The sequence below is a fragment of the Pecten maximus genome, chromosome 15 (genome assembly GCF_902652985.1).
Source record: "Pecten maximus chromosome 15, xPecMax1.1, whole genome shotgun sequence".
NCBI classification, from domain to species: domain Eukaryota; kingdom Metazoa; phylum Mollusca; class Bivalvia; order Pectinida; family Pectinidae; genus Pecten; species Pecten maximus.
This window is the reverse complement of record NC_047029.1, coordinates 13,431,168-13,447,522: the sequence shown is the minus strand read 5'-3', so window position 1 is coordinate 13,447,522 and position 16,355 is coordinate 13,431,168. Positions and strand designations below refer to the sequence as shown.

Below are 16,355 nucleotides of genomic sequence, written 5' to 3'. Positions count from 1 at the left end.
TCCCCTTGGTGCCTAGCATTTTGGGACCGATCGGAAAACAACATGGCCGACAGGCAGCCATCTTGGATTTTGACCATTGAAGTTTGTTATCGCTATTTCTCAGAAAGTACTAAAGGGATCTTTCTCAAATTTCATATGTAGGTTCCCCTTGGTGCCTAGTTATGCATATTGCGTTTTGAGACCAATCAGAAAACAACATTGCTGACAGGCAGCCATCTTGGATTTTGACAATTTAAGTTTGTTATCACTATTTCTGAGAAAGTACTGAAGGGATCTTTCTCAAATTTCATAAGTAGGTTCCCCTTGGTCCCTTGTATTGCATTTTTGGACCAGTCTGTCCTGAAAACAACCTGGCAAACAAACAGCCATTATCGTTAAATCTCAAATTTCTTATATAGCTTGGATTCCCTTGTTTGAAAAGTACTGGAGGGATGTCTCAATTTGCACAGATTAGTAAAATGAAGGGAAAAGTAGAGAAAAGATCAATCCGACATGGAACCTATGAAGATCATTCAATGGTGGGCGCCAAGATCCCTCTGGGATCTCTTGTCATTAAATTATTATTGTTTTCTATAATAAGCATTGTTGATTCAATAATTCATCATTCGTCTTCCCTGTTTGCATTAAATTTCATGCTAAATTTTGAATGTGCCAAAATGAGTATTGAATTACATTTTGATAATTCATTGCCATCTTTTTCTATGATTGGTCATAGGTCTATAAAATTATAACATCAAGTTTAAGGGACCTTTATTGCTGAACTGGATATTAATTTATCAGTTTATTATAAGTTGAAAATAGAATATCAAAGTAAGTGGATTTCTTCATACTTGAGTTACAGTATGAAATATTCAGGTACAGATTTATGCAGCCAGAATTTCATATTCTTAATATGTATAATGTAAAGTTAAGGCATATTGCAACATTTAAAAAAATAAATAAATACCAAGTCGAAATACAAAACATAATCTAAATTTTTGCTGATTTGCAGGATTGTTATTTAGAATTTTATATGATATGAGATTTATCATTATTCATCAATAGCTTATTTTGTCAGTATAAACTAACAAATTGTGGATATTTTTGTTTACTTATTCTGGTGAACCACCATTATCTGAAGATTAAATGAGCCATGTTGTGTCCCCAGGCCTCATGTCAGTGGCAGCCCAACACCTTGACTACCTGAGGAGTGCCCTGCGTACCCTTCAACTGTCCAGTGAGAACCAGTACAAGATCAGGGGTCAAGCTCGCCCAGACAAGGTATGTACAGGTAGTGGTTCTACCTCTTCACAAGGACAAGATATGTACATGTATATTGTTGGTAAGGATGGTAACTCCCTTATATAGACAGTGTTTTTACATATTAGGGAGTGAAAACTCCCAGCAAGGTGTTACTAGGCAGGAAACTTAACCTCACACATGAGTCTAGGTAAAGAGCTTCTCACAAAGACAAAAAGGGAGATAACTCTACACACAGTGTTCTTACACATAGGTAAGGGGGATAACAAAATATGTATAGAAAGGGGAGATAATATCAAACACAATGTTTATACATATAGCTTAAGGGGATAAGTTTACACACAACATATAAAAAGGGGAGATAACTTCACACACAATGTTTTTACACACAACATATAAAAAGGGGAGATAACTTCACACACAATGTTTTTACACACAACATATAGAAAGGGGAGATAACTTCACACACAATGTTTTTAGACACAACATATAGAAAGGGGAGATAACTTCACACACAATGTTTTTACACACAACATATAGAAAGGGGAGATAACTTCACACACAGACAATGTTTTAACAAGTAGCTGGGGGAGGGGGGGGGGGGGGGGGTGAGGTAGGGGGGGGGGGGGTGTGTTTTTCTTCTCGGGGGGTGGTTGGGGGGGGGGGGTACTTTTACACACTTTACATTATATAGAAAGGGGAGATAACTTCTGAGAATGTTTTACCACACTAGATATAGAAAGGGGAGGTAATACCAAAATGTTTATGCACATAGCTGAGGTGGATTAGTTTATACACTACATATAAAAAGGGGAAATAATTTCACATATGGGAAATGATTCTATACATAGCGAAGGAGACAATGTTTTACACACTAAATATAAGAAAGGGAGATTACTTCACACATTGACAATGTTTTTTAACACTATTTATAGAAAGGGGAGATAATTTCACTCTCAGAAGATAACACATGAGAAACAAGGATCAAAAAGGCAAACCAGTCCTATCAGTTTAATGAATCTTGGTTTTACATAAGGAATAATCTATCTGATATAAAAAGCTTGGTAAATGAGTTAACTGTAATTAAAATGTAAACTATGTATAGCGGTTATTATTTACACCATTCTTAATTTACAGGGCCGTTTTCTGTTGGTATGTTACTGTAGATAGCTAGGACTGCTTAATGTTCCCAAACACCATATTGGTTATATGCTTGCCATGTCTGCTTTCCCACATTTCAGACCAAATTCTGCTGCTAGCAGCTTATGCATGTTAGATATTGCATGTACATGTATATGTACCCATGGTCTCCCTGGTGGCCCTAGTTATGTATGCCTCTGTATTGGCCCAAGTTACATATGCCCCTGTAATGGCCTGACTTGAGATAGTTCAAGCTTTCAATGCCCCTGAGATGACCTTAGCTGTCTGTGTCCCTGAGATGACCTGACCTTTCTGTGACCCTGAGATGACCTTAGCTGTCTGTGACCCTGAGATGACCTTAGCTGTCTGTGACCCTGAGATGACCTTAGCTGTCTGTGACCCTGAGATGACCTTAGCTGTCTGTGACCCTGAGATGACCTTAGCTGTCTGTGACCCTGAGATGACCTTAGCTGTCTGTGTCCCTAAGATGAACTTAGCTGTCTGTGACCCTGAGATGACCTTAGCTGTCTGTGACCCTAAGATGACCTTAGCTGTCTGTGTCCCTAAGATGAACTTAGCTATCTGTGTCCCTAAGATGAACTTAGCTATCTGTGTCCCTAAGATGAACTTAGCTATCTGTGTCCCTAAGATGAACTTAGCTATCTGTGTCCCTAAGATGACCTTAGCTATCTGTGTCCCTAAAATGACCTTAGCTATCTGTGTCCCTAAGATGACCTTAGCTATCTGTGTCCCTAAAATGAACTTAGCTATCTGTGTCCCTAAAATGACCCAAGCTGTTTGTTCTCCAGAGATGTCCCCATATTTCCTTGCCCATGGAATAGCCTTTTACCGTGATTAAGTTCCATGATCATTCATGTCATTTAAGTGGTGTATATATGTATATAGATAGGTATGTAACAAAAATAAGGAAACAAAAAGTTAGGAAGTCATTTCTGTGCTGAATGTATGGTTATTGGTATAGAATATTGTGATAACCTTTTCTCATCCAATTTCCACCTTATATACTATGTACCCATCCCCAGAGCATGCTTGTACCACCCCTCTATATTCTGTCCCAATTTTCTACTCTCTATTTTCGTTTTAGCCCCAAAATGTTTTCACACTGTGTATCCGCTAGGTCCCGTAAGAAAAGTACACTTAAGTTCTGAGGTTCGTTTCCATAATCTCAACTTAACAAACCTTTTTCCAATGGTTCAAATTATTTATCCACTACCATCTTTGTCCTTCACAAATGTCACTTAAATACCAGACAGTGCCCCAACACTCACAATATCATCCATTGCTTGCCTAGGACTCTACCCTGCACCACCCCCCATCATCTCAGTATCATCACTACATCCAGCACCTCAGTACCCTTGGTACTCCCTGTATCTCTGAGGCACTCATTGTCTCCAGACCCAAAGCACTTTCAGTCCTACCAACGCCCTGGAAAACACACCAATACCCTCAGTGCCCCAACATCTCCCTTATCCTTTGTCCCCGCAGCCTATTGTTCTATGCATGCAGCAATACCTGTGTGCTGCATGATCCTGCATCTCCATTGACCAGTTTACTGCTTTATAATATATATACATTCATGTATATGTATTCGGCACCTTTTGTGCCTGAAACCCCTAGTGTCTGCAGTGAGTTAAGTAATTCGAGTGACCTCAATGCACCTCGAACGCTTCAAGTATCCCTACCACCTTCTGTGCCCCCCCCCCCCCCCCCCCCCCCCCCCTCCCCTCAAGTGACTTGTCTCCAGCACATCCAGTGTCTTCAGTGCCCCATCTATTGTTCTCTATGAGATAGATAATTCCAGTGACCTAAATACACCTCAAAGCCTCCATTGGTGCCTCAAGTATCCCCACCACCTTCTGGGCCCCTCCCCCCACCCCCACCCCCACCCAAGTGCCCCTGTAAAATGGGAAATGTGTCCTCAGTTACCCCCGGTATCTACAGTGCCCACCCCCCCCCCCCCTGTACCACCAGCACAGGTGCATTCAGCATCCTCAGCACTATCCTAAATGCCCCCCCTTGCATGCCGCATTGTTACAGTTTAGTGTACAACTTATTGTTGCCTCTTTAAAGCTACATGTACACAATATTGTAAGTCTTGATATGTTATCTAATTAATTATAAGATATCACAGATGACTTTATCCCTCTATTTAGTTAGTTTAGGATTTGAGATTGGACAAATACGGCGAAAATGTTTTTATTTTTTTTTTTTTTACTGATTTTTTTGTAAAAATGTAAGATGTCCAGATTACTGTTTAAACGAAAAGATTTTTTCCACAGAGGTAGTACACTCTTTATTCTACCATGGACACATTAATGACGAAATTTAAATCATCAAACAAAATTTGAAAATGGCCATATACTGGTAAGTAAAATTTTTGGCCTTAAGCAACTTGAAAAGTATTATCTAAGTTTCCTGAATATGACATAAAAACAATTGTCATCAGTTATGGCTTGTCTACTGCTATTCCTGTTTAGAAGTTTCTGAGGATATTAATAAATATTGACACGTGTGATTTTGTTGTAGAAAACTGGAGTTGGAGACAAGGTGATCAGACGTAATTCTCTAACCACACTCCATCCTTTGCCATCAGATGTCGGCACGGCAGGTCTACAGCGACAGAACACAGTACCTCATGGATTCAATGTAAATCTCAGACTCATTTATAAACACTATTTTCAAGTAAAATGTCTTTTATATTAAAAGTCTTTATTAGAATTTAAAAATTTGAGGCATAATTTGTTCTCAATCAACTGGCATTTGAATAACCACAGCATAGAAATTTTTTTTTTTTTTTTTTTTTTGTTATCTGAATAAAAAAATGTGAGATAAATTTTGAAATTCTAAACTCCCAGATAAGCTAACATCAATGTTGTGTTGGTACAGGAGAAGGGGTTGGTAACCTACTTTGAAGACACCTGGGTTGCAGAGAAGGATTTGCGTCGGCGCCGTCACTCAATAGAAAAGGAAATTGACATCAAGGAATCGGACCTGTACAAGTCCAATCGTCCCCCACCACTTTTCTACGAATATGTCCGATCACGCATCAAAAATACAAAACCGAGCCCTGAGGACTACAGTCGACTCAACTCTGAAACTGTGTATACCCATCATTACCTTGGCAGCATCATGTTCAGCGGAAAGCTTGTCCATGCTAGTGCTAACTTTGGCTGCTTCATGACACTTAACACCCAGCGGGCTACTGCTGCTGAGATGCCAGAGGTGTACAGGGTAGGTACTGGAGTTATCTCCCCTACCTTGAATTTGTCTTTTTTCTTTATTTGGACTTCATGTACTGCTTTATCTATGACCTTTTAAGGTTTATATTCTGTTTAACTAGAAAACAGTTAATGTTTAGACCATAACATTTTCACTTGCATGATCAAGCATACCCGGGGATTTTTCTCACTGGTTTGGGATGAGGTCTTTTTATCTCTTTTTGGGAAGAAAATTGGTGAATTAGGAAAGATTTTTCACGAGTAAACAGAAAATTTTGGGAATTTGGCTTTAAAATGAAATAATTCCAATTGGGAATGGAGCCCATTATGGCCCCAAAAAGCCCACAGAAGAAGCCCTGATATCATATCACTTGAAGTTTCCTTGAAGTTGAGGATGTAGGAAACTTGGTTCTTTACTTTTTAGCCCACCATCATCAGATGGTGGGCTATTCAAATCGCCCTGCGTCCGTGGTCCGTCGTCCGTCCGTCCGTCCCTCCGTCCGTCCGTCCGTAAACAATTCTTGTTATCGCTATTTCTCAGAAAGTGCTGAAGGGATCTTTCTCAAATTTCATATGTAGGTTCCCCTTGGTACCTTGTTATGCATATCGCATTTTGAGACCTATCGGAAAACAACATGGCCGACAGGCAGCCATCTTGGATTTTGACAATTGAAGTTTGTTATTGCTATTTCTCAGAAAGTACTGAAGGGATCTTTCTCAAATTTCATATGTAGGTTCCCCTTGGTACCAATTTATGCATATTGCATTTTGAGACCAATCAAAAAAACAACATGGCCGACAGGCAGCCATCTTGGATTTTGACAATTGAAGATTGTTATCGCTATTTCTCAGAATGCACTGACGAGATCTTTCTCACATTTCATATGTAGCATCCCCTTGGTGCCTTGTTATGCATATTGCATTTTGGGACCAATAGGAAAACAACATGGCCGACAGGCAGCCATCTTGGATTTTGACAATTGAAGTTTGTTTTGCTATTTCTCAGAAAGTACTGAAGGGATCTTTCTCAAATTTCATATGTAGGTTCCCCTTGGTACCAAGTTATGCATATTGCATTTTGAGACCAATCAAAAAAACAACATGGCCGACAGGCAGCCATCTTGGATTTTGACAATTGAAGTTTGTTATCGCTATTTCTCAGAATGCACTGTCGAGATCTTTCTCACATTTCATATGTAGCATCCCCTTGGTGCCTAGTTATGCATATTGCATTTTGGGACCAATCCGAAAACAACATGGCCGACAGGCAGCCATCTTGGATTTTGACAATTGAAGTTTGTTATTGCTATTTCTCAGAAAGTACTGAAGGGATCTTTCTCAAATTTCATATGTAGGTTCCCCTTGGTACCAAGTTATGCATGTTGCATTTTGAGACCAATCGGAAAACAACATGGCCGACAGGCAGCCATCTTGGATTTTGACAATTGAAGTTTGTTATCGCTATTTCTCAGAATGTACTGAAGAGATCTTTCTCAAATTTCATATGTATGTTTCCCTTGGTGCCTAGTTATGCATAAAGCATTTTGAGACCTATTGGAAAACAACATGGCCGACAGGCAGCCATCTTGGATTTTGACAATTGAAGTTTGTTATCGCTATTTCTCAGAATGTACTGAAGAGATCTTTCTCAAATTTCATATATAGGTTCCCCTTGGTGCCTAGTTATGCATATTGCATTTTGAGACCAAACGGAAAATAACATGGCCGACAGGCAGCCATCTTGTATTTTGACAATTGAAGTTTGTTATCGCTATTTTACAGAAGGTACTGAAGGGATCTTTCTCAAATTTCATATGTAGGTTCCCCTTGGTGCCTAGTTATGCATATTGCATTTTGGGACCAATAGGAAAACAACATGGCCGACAGGCAGCCATCTTGGATTTTGACAATTGAAGTTTGTTTTGCTATTTCTCAGAAAGTACTGAAGGGATCTTTCTCAAATTTCATATGTAGGTTCCCCTTGGTACCAAGTTATGCATATTGCATTTTGAGACCAATCAAAAAAACAACATGGCCGACAGGCAGCCATCTTGGATTTTGACAATTGAAGTTTGTTATCGCTATTTCTCAGAATGCACTGTCGAGATCTTTCTCACATTTCATATGTAGCATCCCCTTGGTGCCTAGTTATGCATATTGCATTTTGGGACCAATCGGAAAACAACATGGCCGACAGGCAGCCATCTTGGATTTTGACAATTGAAGTTTGTTATTGCTATTTCTCAGAAAGTTTTGAAGGGATCTTTCTCAAATTTCATATGTAGGTTCCCCTTGGTACCAAGTTATGCATGTTGCATTTTGAGACCAATCGGAAAACAACATGGCCGACAGGCAGCCATCTTGGATTTTGACAATTGAAGTTTGTTATCGCTATTTCTCAGAATGTACTGAAGAGATCTTTCTCAAATTTCATATGTATGTTTCCCTTGGTGCCTAGTTATGCATAAAGCATTTTGAGACCTATTGGAAAACAACATGGCCGACAGGCAGCCATCTTGGATTTTGACAATTGAAGTTTGTTATCGCTATTTCTCAGAATGTACTGAAGAGATCTTTCTCAAATTTCATATATAGGTTCCCCTTGGTGCCTAGTTATGCATATTGCATTTTGAGACCAAACAGAAAATAACATGGCCGACAGGCAGCCATCTTGTATTTTGACAATTGAAGTTTGTTATCGCTATTTTACAGAAGGTACTGAAGGGATCTTTCTCAAATTTCATATGTAGGTTCCCCTTGGTCCCTGGTGTTGCATTTTGGGACCAATCCGAAAACAACATGGCCGACAGACAGCCATTATCGCTAAATCTTAAATTTTATCTATAGGTTTCCCTTGTTTGAAAAGTACTAGAGGGCTGTTTTTGAATTTACACAGATTAGTAAGACTTAGAGGAAGGGAAAAGTAGAGAAAAGATCAATCTGACATGGAACCTATAAAGATCATTCAATGGTGGGCGCCAAGATCCCTCTGGGATCTCTTGTTATATATACCTAATGGTATGGACCTAATGATAATACAAGTGTAGACACTCACTTGGTTTGTGTCTCTTACTTCTAAGTTCTCAGTAAGGTATAATTTGTAAGCTATGTTGTTTTATGATACAGCTGCTGATGAGACCGTGTGCTATGATCGTCCCAGACAAACGGCAGATTGCTGAAGTCCTGTTGTGTAACCATGGATTCAGGGAGACCAAACATTGGGCCAGGAAGCTGGACCAACTTCTGAGGATGTTAAAAATTCAGGTTAGATTTCCTAACATTTAAATCAGTCATATGGAGCCATGATGGAAGTGGACTTTGAGTCACATTCAGTCACAACAAGCCACACTCAGTTGCAAGGAGTCTCACAATGGTCTCAATGAGTCTCACTCACTCATGATGAGTCTCACAATGGTCTCAATGAGTCTCACTCACTCATGATTTCTCTCTGAAATCTTCTTCCTTCCTTCTACTGTATAACTGGATATTTTCACGAAACCTAAATTACATTCGTGACTAACATTATGTTTTGCGGTTTCAATTTTCGCACTTAGAATTCATTGCAAATATACCAAAAGTTATATGCATGTGAAACAAACCTGTAAGGTATGTACTGAGAAGAAAAATATAAGTATTTTTGAAATTACTTTGATATTGTTGCTGTTTTAAACACTTGCATAAAAACTTTTCTGTTTTCTGACACAATGAGCTAATCTTGAACATTTCAGCTCCCACGGAAGAAGCACTACCAGTTTGGAGTGAAGGATTTAAAAACCATCCTGACATCTGCATCCAATGCTCTCCACAACACAGCATTCTGTAGACATTTTGCAGCAATCTCTGGTATGATTATCATTCCAAGATTTTAAAATACTCAATTCCATGATATTGTTTTTAAGGTTTTTGAGTCTAGACCTTCCTACTTCTGAATGAAAACTTGTCCATCTGTAACCACAAGGTGAACAGTTATCTGGGTTACACAAGTAGATGGATAATAACTTTAACATATAAACCTTGTTAGATTTACTGGTAGCTAGTTGATACAGAGGCTGATCATTATTACTGTTATATGCTTTACACAGAACCAAACTCTCCAAGATCAGCACCCAGTTCTACCCCCACATCACCGAAGAGTCCTGAACCTCAGTCACCCCGGAGTCCTGGCGTCTCCAGCCCATCCCCACGAGGAAAATCCTACCCCTTTCCCCAGACTGCCTCGGAGCGCCATGCCCTGGAGGAACATTGCCTAGTATATGCACTGCGATACATATTGCCACCTGCCCTAGAGACGGACGAGGATCAAGATATCTTTAATAGCAACCTTCGTAATGTGTTCCCTGCCAGCGCCAACATGGCCGACACTACCACATCCTTTAACACTCTGATGAAGAGGACGGTTCAGGATCAGCTTAAAGAGGACAGCCTGAAGGAGTCCGAGCCACTTCTCCATAAGGTAAGTCAAACTGACCATCTGACGGAGGACAGTCTGACCGAGTCTGGACCACTTCTCCATAAGGTAAGTCAAACTGCATAGGTAAGTCAAACTGACCATCTGACGGAGGACAGTCTGACCGAGTCTGGACCACTTCTCCATAAGGTAAGTCAAACTGACCATCTGACGGAGGACAGTCTGACCGAGTCTGGACCACTTCTCCATAAGGTAAGTCAAACTGACCATCTGATCGAGGATAGTCTGACCAAGCCTGAAACGATTCTCCAGAATTAGTGTGTACTATTACTTTGTCATCTAAGCACTTTGTGTTATTTTTATAAATTATTTTCCTGTTTGTAGAGTTATTTTTATACTTGAGGAAGATGAATTTAACCTATGACGTATCGTTGTATTTGTCCACAGATCCTACAGTTAAACACCGCCCTACAAATGAAGAAGAGCGTGATCCTATGTGGCCCAGCAGGCAGTGGTAAAACGACATGTTGTACAACTCTGGGTAGAGCCTACAATAGACTCAATTACCTGTTGTTTGCCCCAGACCACTCTAAAGACGAACTCAACACTGACTTTGTCATACACGGCAAGCAGAAAAAGAAGCTAAGGGTAAGTCTGTCTGTGACTAAAACCTAGTCTTAGTATGATGTTTCGTTTGTACTTATTGAATAAATGACTAAATTTAGTTATCCTCTCTACAGTATAATGACCTTTGATGAATAATGTTTTGAGGTCAAGGTCACTATGTACTTATAATATATGAAGGTCATGTATAATGCTGTGTTACCTGTAGGATGAACAGGATGATGATCCTGGGGAACTAGCTGACAACGAGGGAGAGGATGAGGACGAGGTATCCTACTGCACACCTGCACATTTAGTTTTTGTATATTTTCACTGCATGCTGTAAATAGTTGCACTATTAAGGTCTCTTGGTGGTGAAAGTATTGTAGTGAAATACACATATTTCTTGTAGTGAAATAGATGTATTTCATGCAGTGAAATACACATATTTCACTCTACATAATGTTGCTAGCCGAAGCTTTTTGTTTACCGTACATTCTCACTGTTAATTGTAGATGCACCACAGCATGGAAATTACCCTCTTTTTTTTTTTTTACATATTTTTTAATATTTTATGCCTAACGTAAAACCTCAGTATTTTAAAATTTTATTTCTTCATAAAATCTTGGTGTTGAAAGGGTTTAAAGAAACAAGGGAGATGTAAAAACAAATTGTGAAGAAAAAATGCAAAATGACATAAGTAATGTCACAAATGAAATGAGGACACTTGATACTGAGATTTTACACGTCTAGTAGCACCACAAGCCAGATTGAATGACATCACACCCTTGGTATTGTCCATCCTACACTTACAGTATCTTTAACTTCCAGAAAGCAGATCATCTTATGATGGGGCATCAATTTATTACCTTTATTAACGACTTGTTCTAAATAGCCCAGAGTCCAAGGGTAACTTTTTGACCTGTAAAATGCTGAGATAAAGGGTTGTCCTGTGTCACTGTCAGGCAACTATAGGGGTCAAAAGTGTTTCAAAACCTTTATATATATTCTTCTGAGAAGCCAAGCTAGAGGCTTATGATTATGATGCTGGGGCTTTGCTTGCTAGTATGAATCGTTACAAACCTTTAATTCCAAATTTTTTAAAGGAGAATTACATATAGTTCAGGCATACTACTACCGAAATGTTTTCTAGTTAAAAAGCTGGCCCAGGTGGACTGAATTTGTTAAATGCTACATGAAAAAGCATTCCAGAAAACCGCAATTTATATTTGAGTAATGATGATCTTATCCTCTTTTATGAACTGGTCGTATTGTTGACCCTCATTTATAAGCTTGCGAATCAACAGCTTGGATTAAAAAATGAGGTCACTGTTACTATAAATAGAATTTTGGCACCATCATTTTTACTCTAATTTTAAATTCTATTTGTCATGAAACTTCTCATACTAACATGTCTTAGCTAGTAAACGATATTCATCACTGTACTATCCTTAAACTCCTGTAATTGCAGTGCATTTGATATTTTTATCATGAATATTTTTGTATACAAAATTTCTTTGAAAATTCAACGAATTTTTTAAGCTAGAAAGATTTAAAGCAATACTTTTTTTGTTTTTTTTTGCTGTTTTGGTCCTGTTGGTACCATTGTCTGTTACATATATTACTTTAAATATTTTAATAGGTTTGTCATGTTTGTGATTGTACCACAATTCATAATCAACAAATTAATGAGCAACCAGGTGAAATAAAGAGTTAGAGAGCTGTGACATTGCTAAATTGTAATAAGCTTTTAAATGAGTAATCCTCATTTGCTGATAATTGAGCATACTCTTCAGATACTGGAAGAGATGGAGAAACAGATTCCAGAGAAGAAAACCACTAGAAAACTGCGTAGAATGTCCAGGCTTCTTGGAAAAGTATCAGACGCCATGCAGGAACTACAGGCAACACGCCCAAAGGATCACGCTGAACACCCCAAAGTTGACATCATCCGTCTGTCCCCTACGGCCTTCCCACCCAGTCAGGTAGGTCATCTGTACTGTGTCCGAAGGGACATGCTGAACACCCTAAAGTGGACATTATCTGTCTGTCCCCTATGGGCTTCCCACCCAGTCAGGTATGTCATCTGTACTGTGGCCAAATGATCATGGTGGAAATTATCCATCTTCTTGACCTTTATCACACATACTTATGAAGGGTCAACACACAGTAATTGATTCCTCTTGCAATTTCGGAATGTCAAATAGTTTCTTTAAACGATTTCTTTGTGAAGAAAACAAAAGGCCCTAGGAGTGATTGTCGTCAACTTTACAGCTAATACAGGCCCCATTGGCCTCTTGTTATGTGAGGCAGGGATATAAAATCCTGATGTATATTGTTGTTCTCTCTAGTTACTTGGTTGCTATAAGGAGGGGATGTGGTGTGGAGGATTGTTCCCCAAGTTGCTCCAGGATAGCTGTTTCCTGTCGGACGCCGTCAAGTCATACATCACCTCTATCAAGGACCGTAAGAACAAGGGTCAACTGGAGATCCCATCTGTCCTGCTACGCTGGATTGTCCTGGATGGTGTGATGCACCCCACCTGGGCTGATAGTCTCAACACACTGTTTGACGAGGAGAAGAAATTGTCTACACCCAACAGCGGGGGAATCTACCTTCAAGGTAATCTATACTACACCCAACAGTGGGGGAATCCACCTTCAAGGTAATCTATACTACACCCAACAGTGGGGGAATCCACCTTCATGGTAATCTATACTACACCCAACAGTGGGGGAATCTACCTTCAAGGTAATCTATACTACACCCAACAGTGGGGGAATCCACCTTCATGGTAATCTATACTACACCCAACAGAGGGGGAATCTACCTTCAAGGTAATCTATACTACACCAACAGTGGGGGAATCCACCTTCAAGGTAATCTATACTACACCCAACAGTGGGGGAATCTACCTTCAAGGTAATCTATACTACACCCAACATTGGGGGAATCCACCTTCAAGGTAATCTATACTACACCCAACAGTGGGGGAATCCACCTTCAAGGTAATCTATACTACACACAACAGTGGGGGAATCCACCTTCAAGGTAATCTATACTACACCCAACAGTGGGGGAATCTACCTTCAAGGTAATCTATACTACACCCAACATTGGGGGAATCCACCTTCAAGGTAATCTATACTACACCCAACATTGGGGGAATCCACCTTCAAGGTAATCTATACTACACCCAACAGTGGGGGAATCCACCTTCAAGGTAATCTACCTTCAAGGTAATCTATACTACACCCAACAGTGGGGGAATCCACCTTCAAGGTAATCTATACTACACCCAACAGTGGGGGAATCCACCTTCAAGGTAATCTATACTACACCCAACAGTGGGGGAATCCACCTCCAAGGTAATCTATACTACACCCAACAGTGGGGGAATCCACCTTCATGGTAATCTATACTACACACAACAGTGGGGGAATCCACCTTCAAGGTAATCTATACTACATAAACAGTGGGGGAATCCACCTTCATGGTAATCTATACTACACCCAACAGTTGGGGAATCCACCTTCAAGGTAATCTATACTACACCCAACAGTGGGGGAATCCACCTTCAAGGTAATCTATACTACACCCAACAGTGGGGGAATCCACCTTCAAGGTAATCTATACTACACCCAACAGTGGGGGAATCCACCTTCAAGGTAATCTATACTACACCCAACAGTTGGGGGAATCCACCTTCAAGGTAATCTATACTACACCCAACAGTGGGGGAATCTACCTTCAAGGTAATCTATACTACACCCAACAGTGGGGGAATCCACCTTCACGGTAATCTATACTACACCCAACAGTTGGGGGAATCCACCTTCAAGGTAATCTATACTACACCCAACAGTGGGGGAATCTACCTTCAAGGTAATCTATACTACACCCAACAGTGGGGGAATCCACCTTCACGGTAATCTATACTACACCCAACAGTGGGGAATCCACCTTCATGGTAATCTATACTACACCCAACAGTAGGGGAATCCACCTTCAAGGTAATCTATACTACACCCAACAGTGGGGGAATCCACCTTCAAGGTAATCTATACTACACCCAACAGTAGGGGAATCCACCTTCAAGGTAATCTATACTCCACCCAACAGTGGGGAATCCACCTTCAAGGTAATCTATACTACACAAACAGTGGGGGAATCCACCTTCAAGGTAATCTATACTCCACCCAACAGTTGGGGAATCTACCTTCAAGGTAATCTATACTACACCCAACAGTGGGGGAATCCACCTTCAAGGTAATCTATACTACACCGAACAGTGGGGGAATCTACCTTCATGGTAATCTATACTCCACCAACAGTGGGGGAATCCACCTTCAAGGTAATCTATACTACACCGAACAGTGGGGGAATCTACCTTCAAGGTAATCTATACTACACCAACAGTGGGGGAATCCACCTTCAAGGTAATCTATACTACACCCAACAGTGGGGGAATCCACCTTCATGGTAATCTATACTCCACCCAACAGTTGGGGAATCTACCTTCAAGGTAATCTATACTACACCCAACAGTGGGGGAATCCACCTTCAAGGTAATCTATACTACACCCATCAGTGGGGGAATCTACCTTCATGGTAATCTATACTACACCAAACAGTGGGGGAATCCACCTTCAAGGTAATCTATACTACACCCAACAGTGGGGAATCCACCTTCAAGGTAATCTATACTACACCCAACAGTGGGGGAATCCACCTTCAAGGTGATCTATACTACACCCAACAGTGGGGGAATCCACCTTCAAGGTAATCTATACTACACCCAACAGTGGGGGAATCCACCTTCAAGGTGATCTATACTACACAAACAGTGGGGGAATCCACCTTCAAGGTAATCTATACTACACCCAACAGTGGGGGAATCTACCTTCAAGGTAATCTATACTACACCCAACAGTGGGGGAATCCACCTTCATGGTAATCTATACTACACCCAACAGTGGGGGAATCTACCTTCAAGGTAATCTATACTACACCAACAGTGGGGGAATCCACCTTCAAGGTAATCTATACTACACCCAACAGTGGGGGAATCTACCTTCAAGGTAATCTATACTCCACCCAACAGTGGGGGAATCCACCTTCAAGGTAATCTATACTACACCAACAGTGGGGGAATCCACCTTCAAGGTAATCTATACTACACAAACAGTGGGGGAATCCACCTTCAAGGTAATCTATACTACACCCAACAGTTGGGGGAATCTACCTTCAAGGTAATCTATACTCCACCCAACAGTGGGGGAATCCACCTTCAAGGTAATCTATACTACACCCAACAGTGGGGAATCCACCTTCAAGGTAATCTATACTACATAAACAGTGGGGGAATCCACCTTCAAGGTAATCTATACTACACCCAACAGTGGGGGAATCCACCTTCATGGTAATCTATACTACACCCAACAGTGGGGAATCCACCTTCAAGGTAATCTATACTACACCCAACAGTGGGGGAATCCACCTTCAAGGTAATCTATACTACACCCAACAGTGGGGGAATCCACCTTCAAGGTAATCTATACTACACCCAACAGTGGGGAATCCACCTTCAAGGTAATCTATACTACACCCAACAGTGGGGGAATCCACCTTCAAGGTAATCTATACTCCACCCAACAGTGGGGGAATCCACCTTCAAGGTAATCTATACTACACCCAAGAGTGGGGAATCCACCTTCAAGGTAATC

The 16,355-nt window shown here is 40.5% G+C and overlaps 1 protein-coding gene across 1 annotated transcript in view; it reads left to right on the top strand.

Annotated features, from left to right (window-relative positions):
• Positions 1–16,355, top strand: part of LOC117343201 (dynein heavy chain domain-containing protein 1-like) — a 73,674-nt gene that overhangs the window by 11,746 nt on the left and 45,573 nt on the right. Inside the window, 10 exon segments of the mRNA XM_033905537.1 lie at positions 1,148–1,260; positions 4,927–5,046; positions 5,287–5,631; positions 8,745–8,882; positions 9,347–9,461; positions 9,701–10,071; positions 10,474–10,674; positions 10,859–10,918; positions 12,426–12,614; positions 12,981–13,251. Coding sequence (XP_033761428.1) covers positions 1,148–1,260; positions 4,927–5,046; positions 5,287–5,631; positions 8,745–8,882; positions 9,347–9,461; positions 9,701–10,071; positions 10,474–10,674; positions 10,859–10,918; positions 12,426–12,614; positions 12,981–13,251 — 1,923 coding nt within the window.